Here is a 25,210-nt window from a genome sequence, read left to right on the forward strand (position 1 = left end):
ACATATGTATTATAATATATAAATATTAAAATTTATCAAATTAATAAAAACGAAAACGAAAAAAAAACTCGATTCTTAACCGTTCTTAAGCATGAAAACGAACGAAAAGCTTTAAAAAGTGGGCAGCCTAAAAAGAATGAGAGGGAGAGTGTTGGAAAGAGATATGCAGACTGGGAGAAGCGATCAGTCTATACAAAGTTAAGCAGCATCCATATGAAGAGATATTTCAGCTAGGATCAATTCCTTATATGTATAAAAGACAGAGTTTTGGCCTAAATAGGCTAACTAAGATCAGTCGAAACAGATGCATTACATAGAGTATACACATAATCTGTAAATAAAGACAATGCTGTATCTATATCTTTAAAGAGGTATATCTTGACTCAATAAATTCCCGCTGATTTAGTCCAGCCGTGCTTCAATCTAAGCTGCTGCAGTTAACTATATATCTAGCGCTCTATATGCTTCAGACTTCATTCAACCGCAAGATCCATTAGGTATCCAATGAGCTATATCCTTCATTCAACATATCCAACATCCATATCTTTCAAACTTCAATTGCATTTACATAAGTTTCTACAGCATAACATTTATTCTATAACTTTTAATGGTTTTAGTGTGTGTGTTTGATTAATGCGACAACAGGTTAATCTAATCCCAGGCCTCCTTCACTCGCAGATGCTGCAGACGCTCCTCGATGGTCACATGCGGCTTTAGTTTGCTGCGCGTTTGTTCGTCTGTCCACTTGGCCACCAGCTTTTCGCGCTTCTGCAGCTCCTTGGCGTGGCCCGACGATTGCTCCTTGAGAGTGCACAAAGTGTTTGGCATTAGTACTTAGCAAATATTAGATATAATATGTAGTACATACCAGGGTGAGGTAGGGATGTCGGAGCAGGAACATGATCTGTTCCTGTCTTTCGTATTCGCGGATCAGCGTATCCATTGAACGTTTGCTCACCGGCTTGACGAGGCGTCGCTTGCCACGAAATATGTGGCCGGGTACAGTTTTCTTAAAGAAATTGATTAACGTCAACTGCATATTGTGTGTTGTTAATTTATGAACAATAAAAAATGACTTCTTTTTAATGCACGTTCAATGTTGTTGCACAAGTCGCCGTGACAGCTGAGAGAGCTGTTATCGTTGAAGAATCCAAATATATCGATATGTACTCAGCACGCATGTCTCCAGCCATTGCTCGATAAATTGTTCTCAATTTTCAACCAGAGCAAATGAACCGATAGTATCGCGCTCAATTTTAAAATTTCATATCTCGTGGAAACAATTAACAAACTAAAAACGTGATATTTAATTTCAAAACATTTTTACAGACTGTAAATACAAAAGAAATATTCAGCTTATGCACTATGCTCGGAAATGGGATAGGGATTGGCATGCATTGTCTTGCCCTGATGCAGTGCACCCTCGACAAAATGCAATATCTCGAATCCCACTTCCACCATAATCAAAATAATGATCATCCATTCGAGCCGTATGTGATGTGCATCGTTTAGATTGTGGGAGACCAGTTCGGCCAGCTCGACACAGTGGTTGATCTTCTCGTTCATCACCTTGGTGCGCCGTGTGATGCTAAAATAAGAGCACACCTGCAGATAGAGCCCCTCCAGCTCCTCGCGATCCCAGTAGAAATCCGGCGCATCGAGCAGGTCCGAGGACAGATTAATGGAATGCCGCAGTGCAAATAATTCACCAGTTTTCCGCAGCATCGAGGCACGTGATATACGCAGCCGTCGGCCACGTTTCAGATCCTCTGTCAGATACTCCATCGAGTCAATGTATCGATCCAGAGTCGTCTCCCAAATGCCCAACTTAATCGACTGGGCAATCGCATTTGAGAATGTGTATTTATAGAGGAAATTGTCACTATCCTGCGTCACATAGAACTTGCCGTTCTGGAAGAAGGCACGCGATGCCACATTCATATCGCTGCACTCGGCCACCAGGTCGCCCTCAACATCAACTGCCGTCGATGCGATGTAGGTGTAGGGCATGACCTCGCTCTCTCCATGGACCAGGGTGCTCACGTACGATTCTCGCTCGAAGTTGCGCAGGAAGCTGAGCACATTGTTCGTTTCGATGTCGTTGCAATTCCAGAACACCACTGATCCCTCGCGAAAGAAGAAGATCTCACGTGGACGCGATCCCGTTTGGTATTTGGCCGTAACATAGAGCACATTCTGCTCGACGCCCAGATTGTCGGTGGAGAAGAATCGTTTGGTTTCATATAGATTCTGTTGCTTGAGCGCCTCATGCAGCTCCTCCAAATTGTATTCATCGGCTGTCGTGTAGCCACGTGTCTTGAGGAACCCCAGGGCAGATAGCTCGTCGATGGCCAAACGTTTCTTGCGCAACGCACGCGATCGGCTGGGCGAGAGGCCCGTTTCCAATGGCTCATCCACCTGTGGCAAGGTCTTGACACCACCAGCGATTCCACTTCTGGCCGTCTTGGCCGGCGCACCAGATACATCGGCGGCGTCTCCGGGAGCTGTTATGCTGCTGGCCATGTGTCTGTAGATTCTAGGCCGGCTTAGGCTGGCGCTGTTCAACAGCTTGTATGTGTGCACTTTGGTCATGGCATTCCACAGAAGCGTCGCCTCGGCGGCACAGCGTCTATATATCATATTAGTTATTCTTTTTACTTAGTTCTTAATTTTACAAGAGTAAAAACACTTGGTAATTGCCATAATAGTTGGCTCGATATGTTTTGGTATTTATTATCGAATTGCTTGAGCTGGTTCGCAACTAACTGAATGAACTATAATTCTTGTCCAGTGAACCGCGCTCATATTTATTAAATTTCTTTACATGGTTTTGTTTGTTTTTTTATATACTCATTTGAAAATTTTTAGTTGTCTAAACTTAGTGCTAAGTTAGTTAGTTTTCATTATTTTATACAATTTCAGCAATCGGTATATCTGGCAAAATAAATCGATTGCTCTCTGACAAAAAAAATTAACGATAACAGACGTTTGCTCTATCGATATTGTGTCAACAACAAACTAGTGATGTAAATTTGAGTAAAAACATCGATGTCGATGCCCATAGATGTTTTCGTTGTCAAGCATCGATGTTTGGTTTATACATCGGGTCAAAACTTCGATGCATCGATGTATTTTCCCATTCTATTAAGAAACGTTTTTTTCGGGTTTTAAAGCTTCTTCATAGGTGCTTTCATAGCGTTATTATTTCACTTAAATTATTTTTAACTTAAAAATGAAAAACTTATAGCAATCTTTTCATATTCATGAGACTTATCTTATCTTAAAAATTATTAAACAACAAACAAAAAAAAAAAAAAATAATACGTATGCTTTCATAGCAGTTAATTAAAAATTATTAAACAAAAAAAAAAAAAAAAAAACGTATGCTTTCATAGCAGTTTTTTTATCTTTCAATGTTACTTATAAACTACATATTAAAAAGAAACAATTAAAAAAAATATTTTTTGTCAATGCTTTGCAGTAACAAAATACGACTTAGTCGCTCAGGTGTCATTCTGTTTCTTTTACGGCACAAAATATTTGAAGCCGCTGAGAAAACCCGTTCAGAGGGAACGGATGATCCCATCACCGGCAAAAATTGCATAGCAATTTTGTACAAATTCGGATATGTACATTTCATGCTTTCCCAAACAGTTATTGGATTACTTTCGAAGGAAGTAAGCGGTATTCGTAGATAAGAGCTTATTTCTACGTCCATATCCACATTCGGGTTGTGACACTGCGCGAGCTGGTGATGGTGGTTCCAAAAAGAATCCGAGTTCCCTGTTGTCGGTGGTATGACCTCTTTGCTTTCATTTTCTTTAAACATAGATTTAATTTTCATCAGTGCATTGGCACATGCAACTGGATCTTTAAAATGTAATTTTTTAAATCTAGTATCAAGCAACGTGGCCATTGCTAGAATCGATACCTAAAACAGTACATTACAAATATATATTTAACGAAACTACCAATTAAGAGTATTTGAAATATACCTGCTCAATCGATCCCATTCGCCTTTCTATTTCGAGAAGCAGGAACTCCTTCATATCCTTCGCTTCTTGTGTGTTGTCACTTAATTTTTCTAATTTGTCTTTGATGATGCTGACAATGGGTATGACCGTACTGGCCGTACAATATTTGTCTCCGCTGACAATTTTCGTTGCTTCCTCAAGGGGGCGTAGCATTGTAAGCACATTGTTTAACAGCTCAAATTCCTTTCCGGTAAGCAACATTTGGTCATTTGGAATACTCAGTAAAATGTCGTTCACTTGCGTTTTGACCTCCAAAAAGCGCTCTATCATATAATATGTACTGTTCCATCTCGTTGGAACATCCTGAATAAGTACTTTATCTGTTGCTTTCCTTAAATGGTCGCTGGCCACACCACTATGGTTAAAAAAAGCAACGATTGATTTAGTTTTGGCAATACATCCATTTACGGATTCCCTTTGGATGGCCGAGCGAGCAATAAGATTAATCGTGTGCGCAAAGCAGGGCAGGTGAATTTTGGGCCCAAACGTTATCTCAGCAGCTTTTTTAATATTTGTACCATTGTCTGTGACAATAGCTGTTACTTGCTTTTTTGTCAATGTTCCAATCTGAGCAACAGATTTCCAGCATTTCGCTCAGATATGGTCCTGTGTGACGCTCGCTTAACTGCATAGCTCCAATTGTCAATGAAGACATTTCCTGCTCCAAGAGAAAATGAGCAGTGATCCCTAAATAGCTGCGCATTGACATTTGGTCACTCCATATGTCCATTGTTAAGGATATGCTCTTTCCAGTCAGCCTTGTTCTCCACAGATCTTTCATTTGACTGTACTTCTCATCGAGCCATTTGGTTACTTTATAACGCGAAGGAATTTCATAACGAGGTGCGACAGTATTCATCAAATAAATGAATCCAGCATTTTCAACAATTGAAAACGGCTGAATGTCCTTTGCGATCATGTAAACAATTGCATCATTTATTTTTTTTGTTTTTTGTCCTTCTCCTCCAAAATCCGTGATATTTTGGAAGCTTGCAGCTATTGAAGCTTGTCGTGGCGTCCCACTGTTAGACACAGGTGTCTGGTCTTCTTCCCTTATTTTATGCACATTGCGTAGATGATCTTTCATATTCGTAGTGTTCCCTGCAGTTTTGATTGTTTTGCCGCAAATATTACATTTCGCACTATTGCCATCAATTTTGGCGAAATGCTTCCAGCAAAAACTCGTCTTTGTTGTTATTCTAAAACAATTGATTTTGTCGTATAAATATATGTACATATGTACATACATAAATAAATACATATAAGTAATGTTACTATATTTACTTACTTCGGCATTGCAATATTTGCTGCTTAAGTTTGTATAACTGCACTTTCAGGCAACACACGACAATATACGCAAAATATGTATAAAATCAAACCAGCGACGTTTTGGAAAACATCGATGCATCGCTTAAAAACATCGGTGCATCGCTTAACATCGGTATCAATAAAAACATCGGAAAACATCGGTAAACATCGCCAAAAAAACATCGATTGTCGATGCATCGATGTTTTTTCACATCACTACAACAAACGGTACGACAAACTGTGCAGTGTCTATGGCGGCAACGCATAAAATAAAATGGAAAACGCACTGTGTACCAATATAAAGAAGCTGTACGACAATGGACTATATGAATGCGTTATACCAACGGTAAGTCGATCCATTTGCAATTCCGTGGACACGCAGCTTTCTTGGCAGACATGCAGCATCCAAGTCCTTAATCAAGGAGACAATTTTAAATGCCTGCTCACATACACACTGACACACACACACATATATATATATAGCCATTCAGTTACTAATGCAAAGATAATTGCAGGCCAGCCTTTTGTGCACACTACTGAAAAATGATCGAAATGTGGCTACGCTGGAGATGGAATACCAGGCTATGATGTACCTCAGCAATGCCAACTACAAGGAGCACAATTATCGCACAGCCTGCAGTCAGCTGGAGGCCGTTGTCCTGCAGCGCAAGACAATGCTGAGATTCAAGAGTAGCTACCTGACGGCCATTGAGAGTTCGTATCCACAGTTCCAGGATGCGGAGCTGCGCTACAAGATCGCCATCTGTTATCGCGAGATGGGCGAATATAATATGGCAATTAACACACTACAGGCCGTAAAGGCGCGCACACCGCGACTTAACATGTTGCTCGCCCGGCTGCTGCATCATCATGGACGCGGCGTCGGCAAGAAGGAGAAGACGCTCGCCTACAAAGATGTGCTGCGCGAGTGTCCCATGTCTCTCACCTCCATTGAGGCGCTGCTCGAGCTGGGTGTCGAGGGTACTGAGGTGCATTCCATGGTGGTGAATGGTGCGTATTCTCGATGAGATGTGATTCAGATCAGTTGCTTTTCTTTTGTTCCAGTGAAAGGAACGTTTATCATTCATTCCAACTAAGTTGATTCACTTAAGTTGATTCACTAGTTGATTCAGTAGTTGATTCACATTTAAACGTTGTAGTTGTACTTTTGGCTCTGTTGAAGGCTCATATGAACTAGTTCGGCTTGCAGTAAAAGCTTTTCTTGATTTGAGCAGATATATTTCAATCTTAAACGAAAATCATTCATTTCATTTCATTTAAACCAGTCCATCTTTATATATAGTCGTACTGCTCCAAGTATTAATGTAGGATTTGTATTATATATGGTACAGTCCAAAGTTCAAGTGAACTAGTTTGGCTTATAATAAAAGAAACCTTACTTAAGTCTTAAACTAGCCCCAATTTAAAGTTCATTCGAACTGGTTTATCTCTATGTATAGACTTTCTGCATCTTGCTTTGTGCTTTTTTCTCTACATATAAAATATATAATAATATTAGCTAGGTCGCAGTTGTCGTCAATTTTAATCTTAAACAAAATTCTTAGTTGGTACTCTTACAAATTATGTTTAGCTCCTGTTGAAGTTCATATGAACTAGTTCGCTTCAAAATCATTGCTTGTTATAATTCGGAATGAACTGAAGTTTCTTTTTGGATCGTTTCTCTTCTCCAGCCGCTGCCTTACCAAAGAACATCGAATGGCTGAGCAGCTGGATCAAAGGACACGCCCAGATGTACGGCTGCAAGCACCGAGAGGCGTCACAAACGTTCCAGCAGCTGAACGAGACAAAACAACTCCACCAGAATGAGCATATCCTGACGAAGATTGGCAACTGTCTGTATTACGACGGCAACTATCTGCACGCTGAGCAGTATTTGAGTCTGGCCATGATGCAGAATCCGTATAATATAAATGCCCTCAGCTCGCTGGCCGTTGTGTACGATCGCAACAAGAAGAAGCTGGAGCGTAGCAATCTGATAGCCCCGCTCGAGATGCGACGCACCCGAGAGTTTCGATCCGCGCACTGGTTCCTGCACGCACAGTTGACCTACTCGAATAGCAAATACGAACGTGCTCTATGCTTCACGGAGCGCGCACTGGACATGGACGAGCGAAACATCGAGGCGCTGCTGCTGCGTGCCGGACTCTATTTCATGATGAAGCGCCAGCGAGATGCTGTCAATGTGTTCCAGAGTATCCAATGCCTGGCACCGTATCGCTTCGAGGTGTATAAAGGCCTGGTCGCCTGCTATGTGCGTATGAATTGCATTAAGGAGGCCCAAGCCACCTGCACCGTGGCAGTGCGACAGTTCCCAACATCCGCGCGCAGCTTCACCATGTTTGCCGGCACCCTGTTCCGCCTGGCTAATCCGAATGCCGTGCGCAGTGCCAAACGGTTTGTGGAGAAGGGCTTGCAGATCGATGAGCGCTATGCGCCGGGCATTGCACTGTTAGCGACCATTTACCAAGGTGAGGGGGATATTAAGAAGGCGATTGCGTTGCTCAAGAAACAGGTGGAGTATCGACCAGATGCCATGCTCTTTGCCATGCTGGGCGAGATGCTAAGCAAGGAGAAAGATCTGGATGCTGCTCTACAATACTTTACGCTTTCATTAAGGTATGATCTCTGTCTCCTTCTTTTTCTCATTCTCGCTGTCTCGCTTTACTCATAAGGTGAACTTTTACAGATTGGATTCCACCTATCAGCGTGCCTTGGATGGCATTAATGCACTGCCCAAAGCAGCACGCATGGCCAGCAGCAACAAAGCCAGCGACAAGGCTAGCGAATCAAATGCAGCAGCAGGCTCTAATTGCACTGCAGCAGCTGCTGCCGCTACTGGTGCTGCCGCTACTGGTGCTGCTGCTACTGGTGCTGCCGCTACTGGGGCTGGCGCTGCGGCCTGCAGCGCGCCGAATTTACATCGAACCTGTAATAGAACCAATCACGATTGGCTGCTGGACTATGATGAGGCAGAGTCATTGGAATTGTCCTCACCAGCTGGGCCAGCAGAGGATGCGGAATCCGATACATTCTCGGAGCCCTTTTGGCAGGCCGTCGATAGCGAATTGACAAATTAATTGGAATTGAGGGCGAACTACAGACGTTTTGTCTAGATTCTGAATTCCATCAAGTATAGGTTTAGTTATTTAATTTGAATGTTATTTGAAGAAGCAAAATCTATTTATGAACGATAAAATATTAGTAATTTTTTTAAATGCTTTTGTTTTGTACCACAAAAAACGTTTTGTTTGCACAACTGTGTGGGATTTTTTTAGCGTGTATGTGTTTGTTGTTGTTTTTATACCTTGCTCGTAGCTTATAGGCAAGTTTTGTTCGTTGCTAGAACAAGCCCCAGTGGCCTAATGGATAAGGCATCGGCCTCCTAAGCCGGGGATTGTGGGTTCGAGTCCCATCTGGGGTAAAGTTGTAGTAATCTTTTTTTTTTATTTCATTCAATTATATTTTTTTTCATTGTACAATGACAATAACTGATACTACATGAAACTAGTTATTTAATAAATTAATATAATACAGTTTTTGGATTTACTAGGATATCACAGTCTGTTAAGTGTGGAGCAGCGCTGTTAAGTTGCACAGCATAGAGAAGTACTATCTTTTAACAGTGAGCTTGTGCTGTATGTTAAAATTGTGAGCCTGTTTGTCTAACAGCAGTCAGTGGAGCAATACTGTGGAGCAATTCTGTAGAGCTTCACAGCTTTTGCTGTATATTTAACATGTTGAGCCAGCTGACACATCAGCTGCTCGTCTAGTTGCTTGGTATTTCTTTTTGGTATTTCTATATCTAACAGTGTCTGGTCGCACAGCGTATGCGCTCGCGCGCCAAAACATCAGTTGTTTATCAATCGCGTGCGTTGCTGGATGTGCGTGTCCGTTGCTCGCAGATTAACGATCGACATCTTCTGTTAGTTTTTTCGTTTTTTTTTGTTTGTTGATTCTTTTTTTTTTATTGTTGATGATATTGTTGTTGTTGTGAACGATAATTAATAAATTGAAACAGTTAAAACAATAAGAGTGCGAGGGGAACGAATTGAAAATTCCTCGCGCCTTATGCAAATTGAAATTAATCAATTTAAAAGTTGCGAATTCTTAAAAAAGCAAAAGTGAGAGCAAAAACAATAAAACCACAAATAAAATTGGCATAAATAAATATTAAATGAAGTTTAATTTAAATTTGTGTTTTGACATTCTGTGAGTTTGGAGCTAGCAGCGTTTGATAAAGGTGAGTCTAACTGTAAATTATAAGTTTATGATCGAAGATGGCTGGCGATGCTTTCAAAATGGCAAATCAGTACCGTTATGTGTTACATATTGTGTTGCCGTTTCGCGAAACATAAAGAGAGCGTTTAAATGTACCGTTACAATACGAAAAACATTATTTGATTTGGATTTGAAAAATGCAAATCGAAACTGCGATTCAAGCCGAATTGTTTGTTTGCCCTTTTTTTTTGTCGTTGTTGTTGCTGTTGCCCACTCGATAAGCGACATCTGTGCGAAAACACTTGGAACACGTGTAGCAGCAGAAGATGTTGTCAGCAAACAAAAAACAAAAAAAAAAAAAAAAAAAACATAAATATTTCTTATATTTACTGTGTTTACAATAGGTAATCGGGTATATTGGGTAGAAGAGCTTTATTAATTTTTTATAGTCGAAAGTTGCTAAGAGTGTTGAGTAAAGTACTGTAGATCGTTGTTGATTTAATAATAATATTTCACAGTCGATGGGCTATAGGTCAAAGAGTTTTTTAACTGTAAAATATACATAAATAGAATACAGTAGAATCCCAATAAATCGAAATGGCAGGACTCGACTGGAGACTCGACTGTATACAGACTATATACAAAAATAAACGTTCCATTCCACTCAATTATAAATTGATTCAAAATATAGGTTTTTTCTTAAAATGTTTAATATTGTCAAAGAGCATTGCGCAGTCGGTGTTTCCCCGGTGTTTGCAATGTTCTCTGGGCATCTGGTTCGTCACGAACATCGCGATCTGCGCAGCTAAAGATACAACGGCCTTTGTGTGCCTTATCTGTAGGTCAGTCGGCGTAGCATATCGAAAAGCCGTATTTATCTCTTGGTATTGGATTATCTATCAAGCTATAGTCAGAGCATAAAGCACTTCATCGTTTAAAAAATTTTAAACTTTTTCTTTTTAATGTTACTAAAATATGTAGCAATTTTTAAAAAATTTTGTTCTTGAGAGAGATTTCACCGTATTTTCTTCCACAGACTTTTGTCTACTGCTTCTCCCAACAAAAATTTTCCTAGAAAATACCCGAAAAAAAAAAGAAAAACAGTTGACATAATTTTGTAAAAGTGCTATAAAGCATAAATGCAAATTTAGCTTGAAAATTTACCGTTAAAGCTCACTAACTAAAAAAAAGGCAAGAAAATACAGCAGAGTTCATTAATATAGAATCGAACTTATATATGTATGTATGTATGTATATGTGCATATATATACTCATATATAGATCTACAGCTGCGCCTGATTAAAAACTACTTCAACGGTACACGCAGCTAATTAAAAAAGAATAGAAAAACGGCAATCAGTAAATGATACAAGCAAAAACAACAACAGCCGCAGCAGCAGCCACAACAAAACCAATCAAAGCAAAACAAAAGCAAATGTTGACAGGATACAGTTGCATGCGCACGAGCGAGATAGCAAGCGAAAAGAATAATAATAATCAAAAAGTAATGCATACAATTTGCAAGGCTCAGCAAGCTAAAACAGAAGAAGATGTGCAGAGAGATAGTGAGTGCGAGAGGGAGCGGGAGTGGGAGTGTGGTGTGAGAGAGCGGGCTAACGGGATGCGGGTGTGCGTGCGAGTGTCAACAAACATTTGACAGCTGTTTACGCCTGTTGGACGCTGCCGCCGTCTCAATTCGCGAGAGCCAAGGACCGGGCCGAGGCGTCGCGCCGCAGCTAGCGTGAGAGCGTAATTGGGCACAGCGCAGTGTGGCAATTCTGTTAAAATTTCCTTTTGAGAACGGAACGAATGCAGCTGATAAGCAAAGGCCCGCGGGCTACACATTCACAGCGGCTGATAAATACACACACACACACACACAGTTGTAGCTCTGTTACAATAGTATGCTCACTGGCTGCCATATGTTTTGCTTGATTTGTAACGCATGCGCCTTGCATTGCCATGCATCGCCCTCCCCCTTTCTTCTTTCCCAAACAACAACACAGATAGCATTTTATGGATTACATTAATATTCGACAAGAAGCACAAAGTCCATTGCACAGTGGCATATACTCACATACAGACATACATATGTACACTGTAACTGCTGCAAGTGGAGCTTACAGAAACCAAAGCTAAAGTGCGATAATGGGAAAATATAGTTATAATAATAATTTATAGAGAAAAAGCAAATTTTGATTTATATATATTATAATGATCATTCTGATCCCAAGTTTATTTTTCTCACATATGTATATCTTTAAATTTGCAATTTACAACTTAAAGTTCAGTTCAATCAATGCTCGTCCCACTGTGTCAGGCGCAAACTATTTGGGCATATCTGTTGTTGTTGTTGTTGTTGTGCGCTTCAATTTGGTGGTTTCAAGTGCGGCAGGACTTGCGCGGAAGCTGAAGTATGCCTCTTTATATTCTCTATATGCGAGTGCCGGCTCACGAAGCGTCAATGTCCGAAGGCCATTGGCCGAAGTCGAAGCCCAAGCCCAAGCCCAAGCCGAAGCCGAGCGCGAGCAGAGGCCAACCCTTGTGGAGCTCTGCCAAAAGAGAGATCTGGGAGAGTTGACGTCGCTGTCTCTGTTGCTGTTGCCGTTGCCGTCGCAGTTACAGTTCGTCCTGGGCCAGCTTTAGGATTTGTCGACGTCGCTGGCAATTGGCGCAGTTTTCGCGATTTGTCTGCGGCTTTGCACGGACGTCGCCAGCGTCAACGTCAGCGTCGCGGGTCGTGGACGACGTTGCCGTTACTTTAACCGTTTCTTCTTGTTGTTGTTGTTACGTTTTTGGCATTTTGTTTTTGTTTTTTCTGTTTTTGTATTTCGGCTGTGGTTTTGTTTGATTGTTTTTTTTTTAGTTAGGCGAATCAAACGAAATTTTAGCACATTTACCGTTATAATAACGTGCTTCCTTGTCGATAGAGGTCTGTTATTGTGTGTGAGTGTTTGTCGTGTTTTTTTTTTCTGCTCTTGTCGGTGTGTTTGGGCTGTGTGTTTTTTTTCCATCAGTTTTCGCGATTTTTCGTCGTCTGCGTCGCGTGCAACAAAGTAAGCGCAGAATTTAACGTAATTCCTTTTCTTTTTTTTTTTTATATATGTATATATTTTTTATATTCGATAGTTGTTGCTGTTATAGGGTGGCAACCATCGATTTGCGTGTCGCGCAGTCAAACAAATCAAATGGAAAACGCGATTATGCTTAAAACAATACAATTGCCAATAGTTTCTTGTATTTTTCTTCCTTTTGGCTACCAAAATTATTATTATTATATTGGCCCATTATCCGTTTGCCTGGCCACCCAATAACTGTCTAGCTACGTGTATGTGTGTGTATACACCTCTGTCTCTCTCTGTGTGTGTGCTGTGGAATGTGCCGCAGTAAGAGCATGGGCAATAGGCTGCAGAAACCCACTTACTTATGCATCTATTATAGCTGCACTTGCACAGACACGCACACACACATAAACAGTTGGGCATAGAAGTCTACACCCCACTAGAGTTAAAGCATATTCAAAACGATAAGTTTTTAGTTTCAAAGTTTAAGCCATTCAAGAAAAGTTTAATTTTTTTTAAAGGTATTGTTATTAGATTCTATTTTTTCTGTAGTTATTATTTTTAATATATGTATAATTATATCATAATTTTGCAATATATAGTCTACTCATAATGTATGCGTGAGCAGAAACTTTTCTCTTAAATGAAACTGTAATGTATTTATACTCTGTCCATTAGGAATGGGAAATCAGGGTATAACGGTTCAATGTATGTGACAGGCGAAAGGAGTCGTGGCAGACCCCATAAAGTATGTATATTCTTGATTAGGGCGACAAGTTGAGTCCATTTAGTCCGTCTGTCAGAAGATACATATAACAACTAGATCGAGTTTGTTTCTAAAAATTTATAGCTCCTGTTTTTTGTTACATATTGAAAATCAATTATAATATTATCCTAGAGCTAGAGTACTTTAGATCTATGCTCTGCAAATTTCAAATAGAGATTTGTGTGCATTTTAGAGAACTCGGATTATTTTTTAAATCATACCTGATTTTTTCTCTATTATTGCCTTGCATTTTTTTTTCTTTCGCTGTAAAGATATATATTTTTGTATAAATTAGTTTAGCTACAATGACTATACTTTAGCCGACTTCGAAACGTGTTTAAACAAATGCAATATATTTTATTATATATTCTGCATATTCATGCTTATAAATCATTAATAATCTAATAAAAATATATACATTTAAATATATAAATTTGCTCTACATAATTAAAAAGCTCCATTAGCTCTGATAAGAATTTAAATTTAATTACAACTACATATATGATATATATGTTTGCGATTTGTGTCAAGTGCTAAAGATATTCATTTTACAACATAACAGGAAAAAGCCCCTAGCTTTAACTATGAGTCCATATACATAGCAGAATGGGGATAAGGTGATTGGGCGTTACTTGCGCAGGAATAAACTTTGATGAGTCATGAGCCTAGCATGTGCACTAGGAAATATTATGGTATAGTTATTGTTGTCAAAAGGCCAGATGGGCAGATTGAGTCATGTCAGCTGTTCAGGCGGCGACCTTGATGACCGCATGCGCAGGTAAATACACATACCCACATACACATACAGTCAAATCAAGGACCAAGCCAAAGGTCAAGCATTAATGCTTATGCAGGGTCATTCATTAACACCCACCCGTGCGTGTTGACCCTGCCCAGTGCAGTCTACCTAAGCAGCAGCCTAAAACGCATCAATCGACCTTTGTCACGCCGCTTCACGGGAATCGCTTTGTCAGCTTGAGGTTAGGTTCACACTTAGGATGGGCCACTGAATGAATTTTGCGTAAAAGATAACAACAAAAAAATCAAATGGAAATTGGTTCCAGAAACACTCAAGGCCCACGACACTCGTAGGGAAAAAAGGTGTTAATTGGGCTTGGCTGAGTTTGATTTTCGAAAAGTTAGGTTGGGCCTTGAAGTAAAAACTGGAAGCTGAGTTATTATTGATGAATGGATATTTATAGATAGACTTCTGATCTGAAATTACGGCTTAGTTTAGTCTGAAATTTGATAAGATATTACGATATTTTTCTTTCTTATTCAATATTGGGTTTTTAATGACAGAGAAACTTTCTTAGAAGATTCTTTGGAATTTGAGGTTAGGTTAGCTCTATACTTTAGACAAAGCTCTCTTTCAAAAACTTAAAAAGAGTATGGGACTTAAACTGAAATTAATATTTCATCTTAAAGCTAGAAAAGAGCATTGAGCTAATAGCTGTTCTTTTCTATGATCTTAGTTCTCAGGTTATTTTCTTTCTTGTAGATCATTCCTGGAAGTCAAGGATTTGTTAGTTGGTTCTTCTTGCTGTTCTTTATTGCTTGATTTTTTTTCGCATAGATTTGTCGCTTTATCGCAAAATGTTTTTGATGTTTTTGTTGTTTGTTGTGCTTTGCGCGTGTTTGCTGTGCTTTTTGCCATTTCCGCTTGTCAAACATTTGTCGGCTTTTAGCTTATTGCTAAAACATTGTGTGTGTGTGTGTGTGTTTGTGTGCTTGATTGCAAAACAAGCCTACACGAAGCTGACGAGTTGTATCTGTTGTACTCGCACTCATGCATCTGTACATCTGTATTTGGTACATGAGTAGTCTGTCTGTGTGTCTGTCCATCTATCTGTCTATTCAACTCAAGCCATCTCGCTCACCCTTTCTCTCTCTCCCTGGTGTATTCATAATGAATCGCATTTGTAGTTTTTCGCGCATTTCATCGCATATTTACGTAGGCCATTCGAGCCACGTTAACGCCTATATTTATTGACTTATAAATATAAATATTCTATATACATATGTATGTATATATATACATATAAAGGTATAAAGAACATTATTTACCGTTTTAATGCTTATTCGCGTGCTGAAATGGTTGTTTTATGAGGTTGATTAATGTATTATATATTGTTTTGTTGTCCATAAGGAAGTTTTTTTTGTAGTAATCAATTCTTTGAGACAAGAAATATATTTTAAAGTACTACTTACAAATACTTAAGTACATATTTCTCTTAAGTTTATAACTAATCTTTTGGGGGATTCCAAATCAGAGAAAAACGTATATATTTAAAAGTTTTCCAACACTACTTGTATCCTCTACAGCTATAGCTTAAACCTATTTGAAAGCCTTCCAACCACGTTGATCTGGTATACTGGCGTGAGCGAGTAGTATGCAGTCGGTGTTGCTCGTTAGCAAATTTTCTTACTTCACTTACAATCCAGATGATGTCACATTACAGTGTTTACCTTTAGCTCTATATTTATTCGAGCTTGTAACATAATGCTAATGTGTTTCTTCTCCTTCTTCTGTCTTCTAGGTTCCATTAAAAAAACAAATAAAAATTATTAACGTTTAGTAGACACGCAACATCAGTTCGGTAAGTTAATTTAACTATTTATGTAATGTAACTAGTATGTAATGCTCTACTATAATATCTAGGGAGAATAATAAGAATAGAAAGAACCAGAATATTTATAGGAACTTAAATTCGTAGTAAAGTAGTAATAGGCTAAATTCAATTTGAGCTTATGTTGAGCTAAAGACCGAATTTCATATGTAATTATATAGAGCAAGCTCTACGTTGATAAAACTGTAAAACATTGCGATAGATACTCTCGGTATAGCTATATGATATAGTCTTCAGATGATCTTAAGACTCTTCTATTAAAGTATGTAGTTCTTAACGGATCATCTATGGATAGTTTCCAGAGAAAACCCTAACCATCAACCAATTGGTTTTATCAAATGGGCTATGCGTAATTCTTATCAAATTTCCCGTTGACAAATTCTTTACACTTTCTCAACATGTTGTTCCATTCAGATTTGGCTTATCGGGCATTACGTGGCGCCAACAATTTGCAACCCACAAATACAAGCAGTCATTCTCACCATATTACTATATAGACGCCTCTGAACTAATCATTGGTTCCACGAATGCGGATCTGAATCACAGGCAACGCGCCTTTTGGGCGTCCGATATCTATATACCGAAAAAAACATTTCGTCATGTCACATCGCGCAGATGTCCGCAAATAAGCAACACTCACAGCTCTATATATATATATAGATATATATATATACACAGATGTACATATGGTAGAGTCTCGCATGTCGTAGGTCAAGAATTTCAAATGGCTTATGGGCCGTTTGCCAAAAGAAAAAGAAATACAAATGAAAAAGTGACGCACAGTTTGTCGCATAATATTTTGATTGCATTCGCGTTGCTAGCTAATTTGGTTGAACTTTACTGCTATACCCTGTAATAGAGGGTATTGTCGCTTTGATAGGTAATTTGTAAATGTTAACTATAGATGAGAAAAATATAAGTATAGCAAACAATGAAAATTTATAAAATTGTTCGAGAAAAACATCTAATGGGCTTTCTATATTTAGCCTATGTTTGAGTGGAGGCATATATAGAGGTATATACATATTCTTAATCACGATGACTCGCTGAGACGCTCTAGTATGTCCATCTGTCGCAGCTTATAAACGGAACGATCTATCTACACTACCCCCAACTAGAGGACACTCATATCTTAAATAAGTAAATATTGATTATATACATATACAATATATTCTTATACATAACGAAGAACTGAGTCGATATATTAATGTCGGTTATTATAGACTCTCTATTAAAGACTCTTAGTTCCATTAGCTATAAATTCATACACACATTCACATCACAGAGTAATCTTGGACACATTTGTATATTGTATCTGAGTAACGATCTCGAATCTCCTTTACTCATGCATCCATTATCCATTAATCACTGTGCAAGGTATCAGCTAGTCATGCACACCCCACTCGATAAATTTGTTCGTATTTGGATTCGTTTTTCAATCAGTCAATTGTGGGTTTCGATTTCGTTTCCGTTTTCCATGCATAGTCGCAGTCGCTTATCAAACCGCTCCGATTGTCATTCAAACGAGGCAGCACCAAAAAAAATAAAATAAAATAAAAACAAAAAATGACATATATCAAAATATAAAAAAAAAGGGGGGGAAAAAAAACTAAAGACAAATTGGTCAAACGTGGCTACAAATTAATTCATAGATAGCAACTGACGCCAAAGGTGAGCAGCGCACAATACGCGACGATCCGAAGCGATCTAACCAAGTGATCCATCGATCGATCGATTGGGCAATCCGGGGCCCGGGCAGCGATTTGTTGTCGTTTGTCATTAATCGAGCCATCGCATGTATTTCTGGCCATATTTCAATATTTATTAATATCTATTGCACGATTCGACAGCTCCGACCAAATGGACAAACGACGTCAGTTCGACATGTTGCCCATTTACCTGGACAGTTCATTTATGGGCTTGACGTACCCAAAATTCCCTCCTCTCTCTGAGTGTGTGTGGGTCAAGTGAGTGCCTAAAGGTTGTAATAGCCGCACAGAATTGCTTCAAGATTTACCAAATTGGATAAACACTTGTCACAATTCCACGGAACTTGAGTTTATTGATGATCTTCGTTAATAGATTTCCACATGATTAAGAAAATTGAGAGTGAATGATTATAGGCAAAGGAAAATGAAAGCGAAAACAGAGAATATGGTTGTTATGGTAGTTAAGCGAGTTGTTAAAATGAGTTTTGAGTGAATCTCGAATATTAGACTTAAAGCACAAACCTATAGCTAAAGGTAGGCCAAGGGCTTAAACTAGCTGCATATGGAGTCTTTGAAAGCTCTTTATTTATGCCTCGTATTGCTTCTTTTCCTATGCCCACTTACTACTTATGATATGATCTTTCATACTTTTTGTATCTAAAGGTGATCTTTAAGCTGATCTCCATGAAGATATCTACAGCTGATGCTGGAGTTATTATATAAGAAAGGTAGGTCTATAAAGCAGTTATCGTTTTTTGGCAACAGCTCACTGAAACTGTCGAAGGTTAAGGTTATGTTTTTATTTGTTTCCCAATCAGTCCCTCATAAATAAATTCTATCAGACATACCCAAAGAGTAGAAAATCTGCTGATCATATAACATTTCATGCACTGATCTGCAACACTGCAAAGAAAAGGATCAGAAATAAGCTGATCATCGTTGGCAGATCGTTTTATGATCGTTCTGGCCTCTTCCTCCCCTTGCGGGCGGGTATAAAAGCTGAATATTTTTCTGACAGATCACTGCAACTTCTTATGTTTCGTTTTTCATCGCAGCGATCATTTGATTTGCTGTGCGATCAGTTGAACAGTTTCGTGGAGCCTTGACTGAGTCATTGCCAAGAATAGGGCATCCTTTCTCACTTCCAGCTGTCTGTCAATTCTTTTCTCTCCTCAATATCTTCAACTTCATCTTCATTTGCGCCATCGAGGGCAATGTCAGACGTTGCGACGCTCTGCGCTGTGATCATTCGCTGGATTCCCAGGCAGCATTGTAAATTTAGTTGTTTGAGCACACGCAATTTGCCTGGCAAAAAGGGGGCGTGCATATGTGTGTGTGTGTGTCTGTGTGAGTGTGTTTTTGTTGTGGTCATAAACCCGCATTGTTGTTGGCATTTTATTTGCTTATTAATTGCTCAGCCGCACTCACATCGTTGATCTGGCGACTCGCAGCTCGGCATGCGGCCCATGCAACTTGATGGATGCTCATAATATGTGGGCTGTGGGTGAAGAAATAAAATCATTTGATGCCGCGCTGCCTGCCACTCCACAGACAATGGCCATATAGTATGACAATGTAATGCCAAAAGTTTCACTTCAAGAGTGAAACGGCAGCTATTTTTATTATTATTATTGTTTTTCTTGTGTTTTTTTTCTGTGTTTTTTTAGAGATCGAATCAACTGTGAAGTTGATCTTGCTGTGATCGCGGCTTTCAGGCTGACGTAAACTTTGCTCGAACTTCATTTCAATTTTATTTCAATTTCAACTTATTGGAACAGGATCTAGTAGGAGATCTTGTCTATCTCTAACCGAGGTTATCTTGCTGATCTTTTCAGAACTGCTGCCGATCTTGTTTATTGCATTGAGGATTTTAGTTATCTTGGATGTGGCTGATCTCGATAGTTTTCGATCTCATAATATATATATTTAAAGTTGCTAATTACTACTTATTTACCTGAGCTTTTCATTAGGGGCATACATCTGATTTAATAGCTGATCCTGTCAGAGCTACTGAAGATCATGTGAAAAATCTTGGTAGAGTTTGATCAAGCTTCGTTTCAATCTAAATCCTTATTTACACTGAACATGGCTGAGTCTATTAAATTTGTTTCTAGTAATCATGTTCAAAATCTTACCAATATACAATCTGACTTAGCCCGAGCTCACAATGATCTACGAGCTGACTTAGACCGAGCTCACAATGATCTCAAGCCCTGGCCTTAGAGCCTTTAGTAATAGCTTGAATCCTAATCTGAACTTCAATTCCTTTTATGATCTATATACACTTATCTGCTCAAATTTCGTGGCATTGGCAAATGTGAAATCGATTTGCTGATCCATCTAACTGATCTTTCTAGAGCTGTTGCGCATTTTGTATGATCTACTTTGTTGAAGTGACTCTCTCACTTGTCTAATCTCTTTGGGCATTTGCTCAACGTTTTGTAAGTAGCTCCGCTCAGTTTTGAGTACCTGCGGCTGTCACAATTATCGAATTAACACTGTGAGGCTCATTTAAGCCGCTCAATGGGTAGGCGGGGCAACGGTTGTTCGATTAAATGCCGCGCCATGATTGTCGCCTATTAACAAAATCAACTCTGATGCGGGCGGCTGGCGGCTCTAATCAAAAGCATATTTATGATATATATGAATATAACACACTTACACAGACAGTTGAAGATTAGTGTGTCTGTGTGCGTGTGCGTGTGTGTGTGCTTGTGTTCCTATTACAAAGTCGTTACTGGGTCAGGGGTACCAAGCGACAACGACGCATGCTTAAATTTCATTACATTTAATAACGTTTAGTCATCAACGGATTGTTTCATACCCTGCACTGATGTGAAGCAGATATTGTGTGAATCTGGGTATATATAGAGTGGGAAAGGAAATAAATTCAAAAAAATTATATTGATGGGATAAGAAATATTACCGACTCTAGACGATATATCTGTCTATGTTATTGTATCAGAATTGTATATGTGGAAATTTGCCTTTGTTCATTCGATAAAAGTGAATTTATCGTTATCGATAACTAGACTCTACTAGCTCAAGTCTCTTTAGTTTTGTTGCTATTATGCCTTGGATACATTTAGCTAAATTTACTGGCGTTTGCCATAACCCCATGTACAGAAAATAGTAAGCTATCGATAATTATCGATTTATAGTATTGAAGTTTCAGAGATTAGAAGACCTGCTTGAGGGCTTTAGCAGCGCCACAATGTAGAAAATGTACCCAAATGTAGAAAAATCTCTGAAATCGATAAATATCACGTGCTCTTAAGGTATATCATATAAATTCTGAACTTTTACAGAACTTTTAGAGTTTCTGCACATAATATAATCAGATAAATGTTTAACATTAATTTGAATACGTCCCCTGCAGAGTATCTCATATTCGAGCATCCTTTGGCTGGGTGGTTGGTGGGGTAAAGCGAAATAAACCCTATTGAACTTTATGAAGCCAGCATACCATATGTCATCTGTTTGAGGTGACGAATGAGCTGCGGAATGAATGACTTAAATGTTGAACAAAAAAAATTAAGAAGAAGCAGATAAAGCAAAAATGTTGAATGTCAAATCGTAGCATTCCAAAAAATTGTGCAAAAGATTATGAATTATGACGTGGACCGGACGGACAGCTCGATGCGATCCGAATCCAGCCGAACCGAACCGGACGAACCTGATGAATACGACTTGAAGACAAATTAGGCAGCTTACATCATGCAGTTGGCCAAGAGCTACGTATGTGAGACAGCAACAAAATACCAAAAAATCCATAGCACCAACTGCCCAAAGGCCTGCAATTAAGAATTCTTTTGGTAATATTTGTTGTTTTGGCTGGGTGGGCGATCGGCTTGGGGTTTTAGCTAAACAGAAGAGAAAACAAAGCAAAGCGAAACTACAAATTAATACCAAAAACAAAGAGCGATAAGCAAGCAAGCAACTACTTAGCCTGAAGTCAAGTTAAGTCTGTTGTCCATTAAGCTGCTCCGATCCGCAGAAAAGGAAAACTACAAAACAAAGAATAAAGCTCAAATCAACCGACAAATATAAGAATCAACAAGAGAATCAATGCGATAGTCGAATATTGGATACCCTCGAAAGTTTCTAACTGGATAAAGTAGATGGAGAGGGCTTTAATTCGATATAGCCATTAGTCGATATACATCGTTATAGTAATCTATTGATCTACTAGTATATAATTTATTAATACAATAATTAATCGATTCAACAATTGATTCGTACAAGCATTTATCGATATTTTTTGATGTAATCCATATATAATCACAATATCACATGGATATATGTGTAAATGCATAAACCTTTAAATGTAGGGTACATTTGTATTAGCTTGGATCGATAGCTACTGTTACCTATCGAAGTTAGAATATGTTTATTGAATTCGAGCTTTGTTTAACGTAGAGTTCAGCTTTCATCGATATTTATCGATGTAAGGAGAAAATGAAAGCTCAGTTAGATCTTCGAGCTTCTCTTAACTCTCTTTAGGCTTAACTATGGCTACAGGGTATAATAACAAAAAAGAAAAAAAAACTTGTCAAAAGTCTCGCAAGCGACGCACGCCGGAACCCAGTCACATTGAAAGACAACAGCAGCAACAACAACAATAACAACAACAACCAGAGAAACTTTGAAATCGTAAACGTTAACTAAGAATCATTATGTCAATGTCATCTCGTCTTGTTGTTGTTAGTTTGCCATGTTTGCGATGCGGGTCTTTTGGGTCTGTCTCCCTCTGTTCCGCTTGTCGCCGCTCTCCGCGCTTCTCACACCTCTCCAGCGCTGTATTTATCTAATTTGTTGTGTTTGAAATTACCTCATACGTATATAAAGATATATATGTATATGAATGTATTTGTATATATATTTGAATAGACAGAACACAACACGGCGCTGCACTTAACACAGCACATTGTTGTGTGTGTGTGCGTGTGTGTGTGTGTGTTGGACTTGCTTCAAAGTCAACTTCCATTCTATTCTTGGATATTTTGCAATCTAAAGTTTCATTCAGCTTATTGTTGTGCCTGTTCGCACTCATTTTTCATAGTTTTGCCAATTTTCCGGCATCTTTTGAATGTCAAGTGCAACCCTGACAGATACAGCAACAACAACACAGAAAGGCAACAATAACAATAAAATAAGATGACCAACAAAATGAGATCTTGTTCGAAACTCAAGAGCACATAAAAGGCTCTAGACAAAGTCTTTCATTTGAATGCGCCAGCTGCTAGCTGAATAGAAAAGGGTATATTAGCATGTCGGTGCTCGTTCCCCGACTGTAAACTTTGGATATACATGCATATTTATATATATATAGGTATATTCCCTCTATCTAGGCATAGTCAGATCCTTATCAGTGTAGCTGCGTCATCATCATGAGACGTGCATTCAGCAGTCGGTTACACCCGATTGCAATGCCTTTGTCTAATTGGCTTTGCTTTCCCCTTGAGCCTCGCATAGCCTGAATTCCAGCCAACTAATCCATCAAAAGGTGTTTCAATTTGTGAGAATTACCTGAATAATTGAATTTCAATTCTCTGGAGGATTTATTAGCTGGAGCTCGATTGATAATCCTTTAAGGATGTGGCGTCTCCTTCTCCCACGCTTTATTTGTTATTGTATTTTATGTGGTTATTTTTTTAATGCTTTTCTTATGAGCCAACATGGACAGGTTTTTTTTGCTTCTTCTTCTTCGTCTTGGTTTTTTATTTTCCACATTTCTTATGATGGGCCCATAAAAGTCGAAGCGTGCGGCTGCCTATTGACTAGCTAACGTGGCTAACGTGTGCCACGCCCGCTTTGGGCAGGTTTATGGGCAGTTTTAATGTGTTGGCTGGGCGTCTTCAATACGGTAGCCAAACGGCCGCAATGTATAATGGAGCAAAGTAAACAAATTAATGGCAAAATGTTGTTTAACTTAATACTAAAACAATATCAAATTTTTAAAAATTTAAGAAAATGTAAAAAAAAAAATAATAAAGTTTGTTAAATATTTATTATTTATGTACTTTCGTTAAATTTATTATTATTATTATTATTATTATTTTTTTTTTTTTTTTTTGTGTAATTAGTTTGAGTTTTGCCCACTGTGCAGACGCTCTTAATTGAGCCGAACATTTGCATATGCGCAATATGTGTGTAGATAGAGCATTTCATTTGGGCATTTATGGGTCTCTTTTTTAATACCCCGATTCCGATATATAATTGGAATGGAAAAGGGCTGCAAATGAGATTTGCATATAAGGCAAACGATCGACTGTTTTTTTTTTCTTTTTAGCCCACTTTCCATTTTACAAAAACGTAATCGAATCTGTTATAAAATATCACAATTAAAAGTTTTTAACGATCTTGTTTGTTTTCACTTTAAGTGTATGAAATATTAATTTTATTTTAGGCTGGTATGTGATATGAAAAAATTCTAATCAAAGCATTTTTAAGCTTTCAATTTCTATAAATTCTTATGCTTGAAGAAGTAGGGCAAACTTGGAAATTATTACATAATAATGAATGAAAAACTCTAGAGAGATTATTGAGATAGATATATTATCTACAAATATAACTGAGGTTGTGGCTCTTCTGGATATACAATATCTATAAGCTTTGTTTGTGAAAAATGTTAAATATTAACAGATGCTGTAGCATATGTTAAATCAACATAGATCACAGTTATGCATAGTCTAAGGTCTGCCCTTGCGTATGTTGAGTTCATTTTGTCGGGTTTATTGTTTTTAACAGTATGTGACAGTGCGTGCGTGGTAGGTAGCATAGATAGATAGCTGGTTAGCCCATATATCCAATAACTAATCATTTTGGTCGTATCAATCAAGCCACAAGGCAAACAACAATTGGTATTTGAACCGAATGTCAATAGTAATGCCTCATGGCTTCATTCTTATCTTATCTAACGTATGTGGTAAGTCAGACCATATACTTCTACACTCGCTCGCACTCAGTTTCTCTCAGTGTGCGCGTGTGTCTACGTGCATTTATCCATATGGTAACACCCAAATAGGCGCAACAATAGGGAGAGAGAAAAACAAAAACCAATGGGAAAAAAAAAGTGTTTTTGTCTTTGGTCTGTTTATTGAGTTCAAGTTTTCTCACCTTTCATGCACCTCAAGCACATAAATATCAAAGAATATCTCTTCGGGTATATATACACACATTAGCATATAGTACCTATACTATATTGTAGACGTGCTTTGGGCTTACCCAATCTTTGGGAACTGCCATAGAGTTGTCTAATCTTTGGCATTGTTTTGTTTTTATTATGTTTACACTAATAGCTCTTGTGGAGAGGGTTAGCCATCGTTGAAAAGTGATTTCTTTCGTTCCTTTTTCTCTTGTTTTTAGCAATTAGCACGCTTTCAGCACATAACGATTTGGGTCAAGGCTACTGGCCCAGCCCAATTTGTAGATCCACACCCAAATCGAACAGCATCTCTGC

General features: G+C 38.6%; 6 protein-coding genes and 1 non-coding gene across 8 annotated transcripts in view; 3 read left to right on the top strand and 4 right to left on the bottom strand.

Moving 5' to 3' along the window:
- Positions 1 to 569: 569 nt before the first annotated feature.
- LOC6585285 (ribosomal protein 63, mitochondrial) lies at positions 570 to 1,144 on the bottom strand. The gene is made up of 2 exons (XM_002010882.4): positions 869 to 1,144; positions 570 to 801 (listed from the first exon to the last, which is right to left on the bottom strand). The coding sequence occupies exons 1-2, from the start codon at positions 1,037 to 1,039 to the stop codon at positions 652 to 654; spliced, it is 321 nt and encodes a 106-aa protein (XP_002010918.1). The 5' UTR covers positions 1,040 to 1,144; the 3' UTR covers positions 570 to 651.
- A 139-nt stretch (positions 1,145 to 1,283) lies between these two features.
- On the bottom strand, positions 1,284 to 2,834 carry LOC6585286 (required for meiotic nuclear division protein 1 homolog). The gene has a single exon (XM_002010883.4). The coding sequence runs from the start codon at positions 2,638 to 2,640 to the stop codon at positions 1,357 to 1,359; it is 1,284 nt and encodes a 427-aa protein (XP_002010919.1). The 5' UTR covers positions 2,641 to 2,834; the 3' UTR covers positions 1,284 to 1,356.
- A 93-nt stretch (positions 2,835 to 2,927) lies between these two features.
- LOC6585287 (anaphase-promoting complex subunit 7) lies at positions 2,928 to 8,578 on the top strand. The gene is made up of 5 exons (XM_044011729.1): positions 2,928 to 3,010; positions 5,561 to 5,688; positions 5,858 to 6,353; positions 7,034 to 7,979; positions 8,050 to 8,578. The coding sequence occupies exons 2-5, from the start codon at positions 5,617 to 5,619 to the stop codon at positions 8,438 to 8,440; spliced, it is 1,905 nt and encodes a 634-aa protein (XP_043867664.1). The 5' UTR covers positions 2,928 to 3,010; positions 5,561 to 5,616; the 3' UTR covers positions 8,441 to 8,578.
- On the bottom strand, positions 3,358 to 4,581 carry LOC122756714 (zinc finger BED domain-containing protein 4-like). The gene is made up of 2 exons (XM_044006939.1): positions 3,996 to 4,581; positions 3,358 to 3,931 (listed from the first exon to the last, which is right to left on the bottom strand). Exons 1-2 carry the CDS (start codon positions 4,302 to 4,304, stop codon positions 3,449 to 3,451), a joined length of 792 nt encoding a protein of 263 aa, XP_043862874.1. The 5' UTR covers positions 4,305 to 4,581; the 3' UTR covers positions 3,358 to 3,448.
- On the bottom strand, positions 4,540 to 5,557 carry LOC116804545 (E3 SUMO-protein ligase ZBED1-like). The gene is made up of 2 exons (XM_032732574.2): positions 5,323 to 5,557; positions 4,540 to 5,233 (listed from the first exon to the last, which is right to left on the bottom strand). Exons 1-2 carry the CDS (start codon positions 5,328 to 5,330, stop codon positions 4,540 to 4,542), a joined length of 702 nt encoding a protein of 233 aa, XP_032588465.2. The 5' UTR covers positions 5,331 to 5,557.
- Positions 8,579 to 8,711: 133 nt separating the features above from the next.
- On the top strand, positions 8,712 to 8,784 carry Trnar-ccu. Its single transcript has one exon. It is a non-coding gene; the product is annotated as a tRNA-Arg (tRNA).
- Positions 8,785 to 9,213: 429 nt separating this feature from the next.
- LOC6585290 (GAS2-like protein pickled eggs) overlaps positions 9,214 to 25,210 on the top strand; it is a 79,245-nt gene continuing 63,248 nt past the window's right edge. Inside the window, exons 1-2 of one of the 2 annotated variants that reach the window (XM_044011724.1) lie at positions 9,214 to 9,603; positions 15,950 to 16,009. The gene's annotated coding sequence lies outside the window, so the exon portion shown is untranslated. Of the gene's footprint in view, positions 9,604 to 12,272; positions 12,638 to 15,949; positions 16,010 to 25,210 lie in introns of those variants that run through there. The other variant, XM_044011723.1, reaches the window with a different exon arrangement.

This window comes from Drosophila mojavensis, unplaced genomic scaffold, assembly GCF_018153725.1.
Source record: "Drosophila mojavensis isolate 15081-1352.22 unplaced genomic scaffold, ASM1815372v1 contig_136, whole genome shotgun sequence".
Taxonomy (NCBI): Eukaryota; Metazoa; Arthropoda; class Insecta; order Diptera; family Drosophilidae; genus Drosophila; species Drosophila mojavensis.

What these genes read in the sequence shown, in the direction of transcription:
- LOC6585285 (XM_002010882.4), bottom strand. Translation starts at nt 1,039, where the DNA reads ATGCAGTTGACGTTAATCAATTTCTTTAAGAAAACTGTACCCGGCCAC. An exon ending in GACATCCCTACCTCACCCTG is followed by an intron (nt 802 to 868) that starts GTATGTACTACA and finishes TGCACTCTCAAG; the next exon opens with GAGCAATCGTCGGGCCACGC.
- LOC6585286 (XM_002010883.4), bottom strand. Translation starts at nt 2,640, where the DNA reads ATGATATATAGACGCTGTGCCGCCGAGGCGACGCTTCTGTGGAATGCC.
- LOC122756714 (XM_044006939.1), bottom strand. Translation starts at nt 4,304, where the DNA reads ATGATAGAGCGCTTTTTGGAGGTCAAAACGCAAGTGAACGACATTTTA. An exon ending in GAATGGGATCGATTGAGCAG is followed by an intron (nt 3,932 to 3,995) that starts GTATATTTCAAA and finishes GTACTGTTTTAG; the next exon opens with GTATCGATTCTAGCAATGGC.
- LOC6585287 (XM_044011729.1), top strand. Translation starts at nt 5,617, where the DNA reads ATGGAAAACGCACTGTGTACCAATATAAAGAAGCTGTACGACAATGGA. An exon ending in ATGAATGCGTTATACCAACG is followed by an intron (nt 5,689 to 5,857) that starts GTAAGTCGATCC and finishes AGATAATTGCAG; the next exon opens with GCCAGCCTTTTGTGCACACT. An exon ending in GCATTCCATGGTGGTGAATG is followed by an intron (nt 6,354 to 7,033) that starts GTGCGTATTCTC and finishes TCTCTTCTCCAG; the next exon opens with CCGCTGCCTTACCAAAGAAC.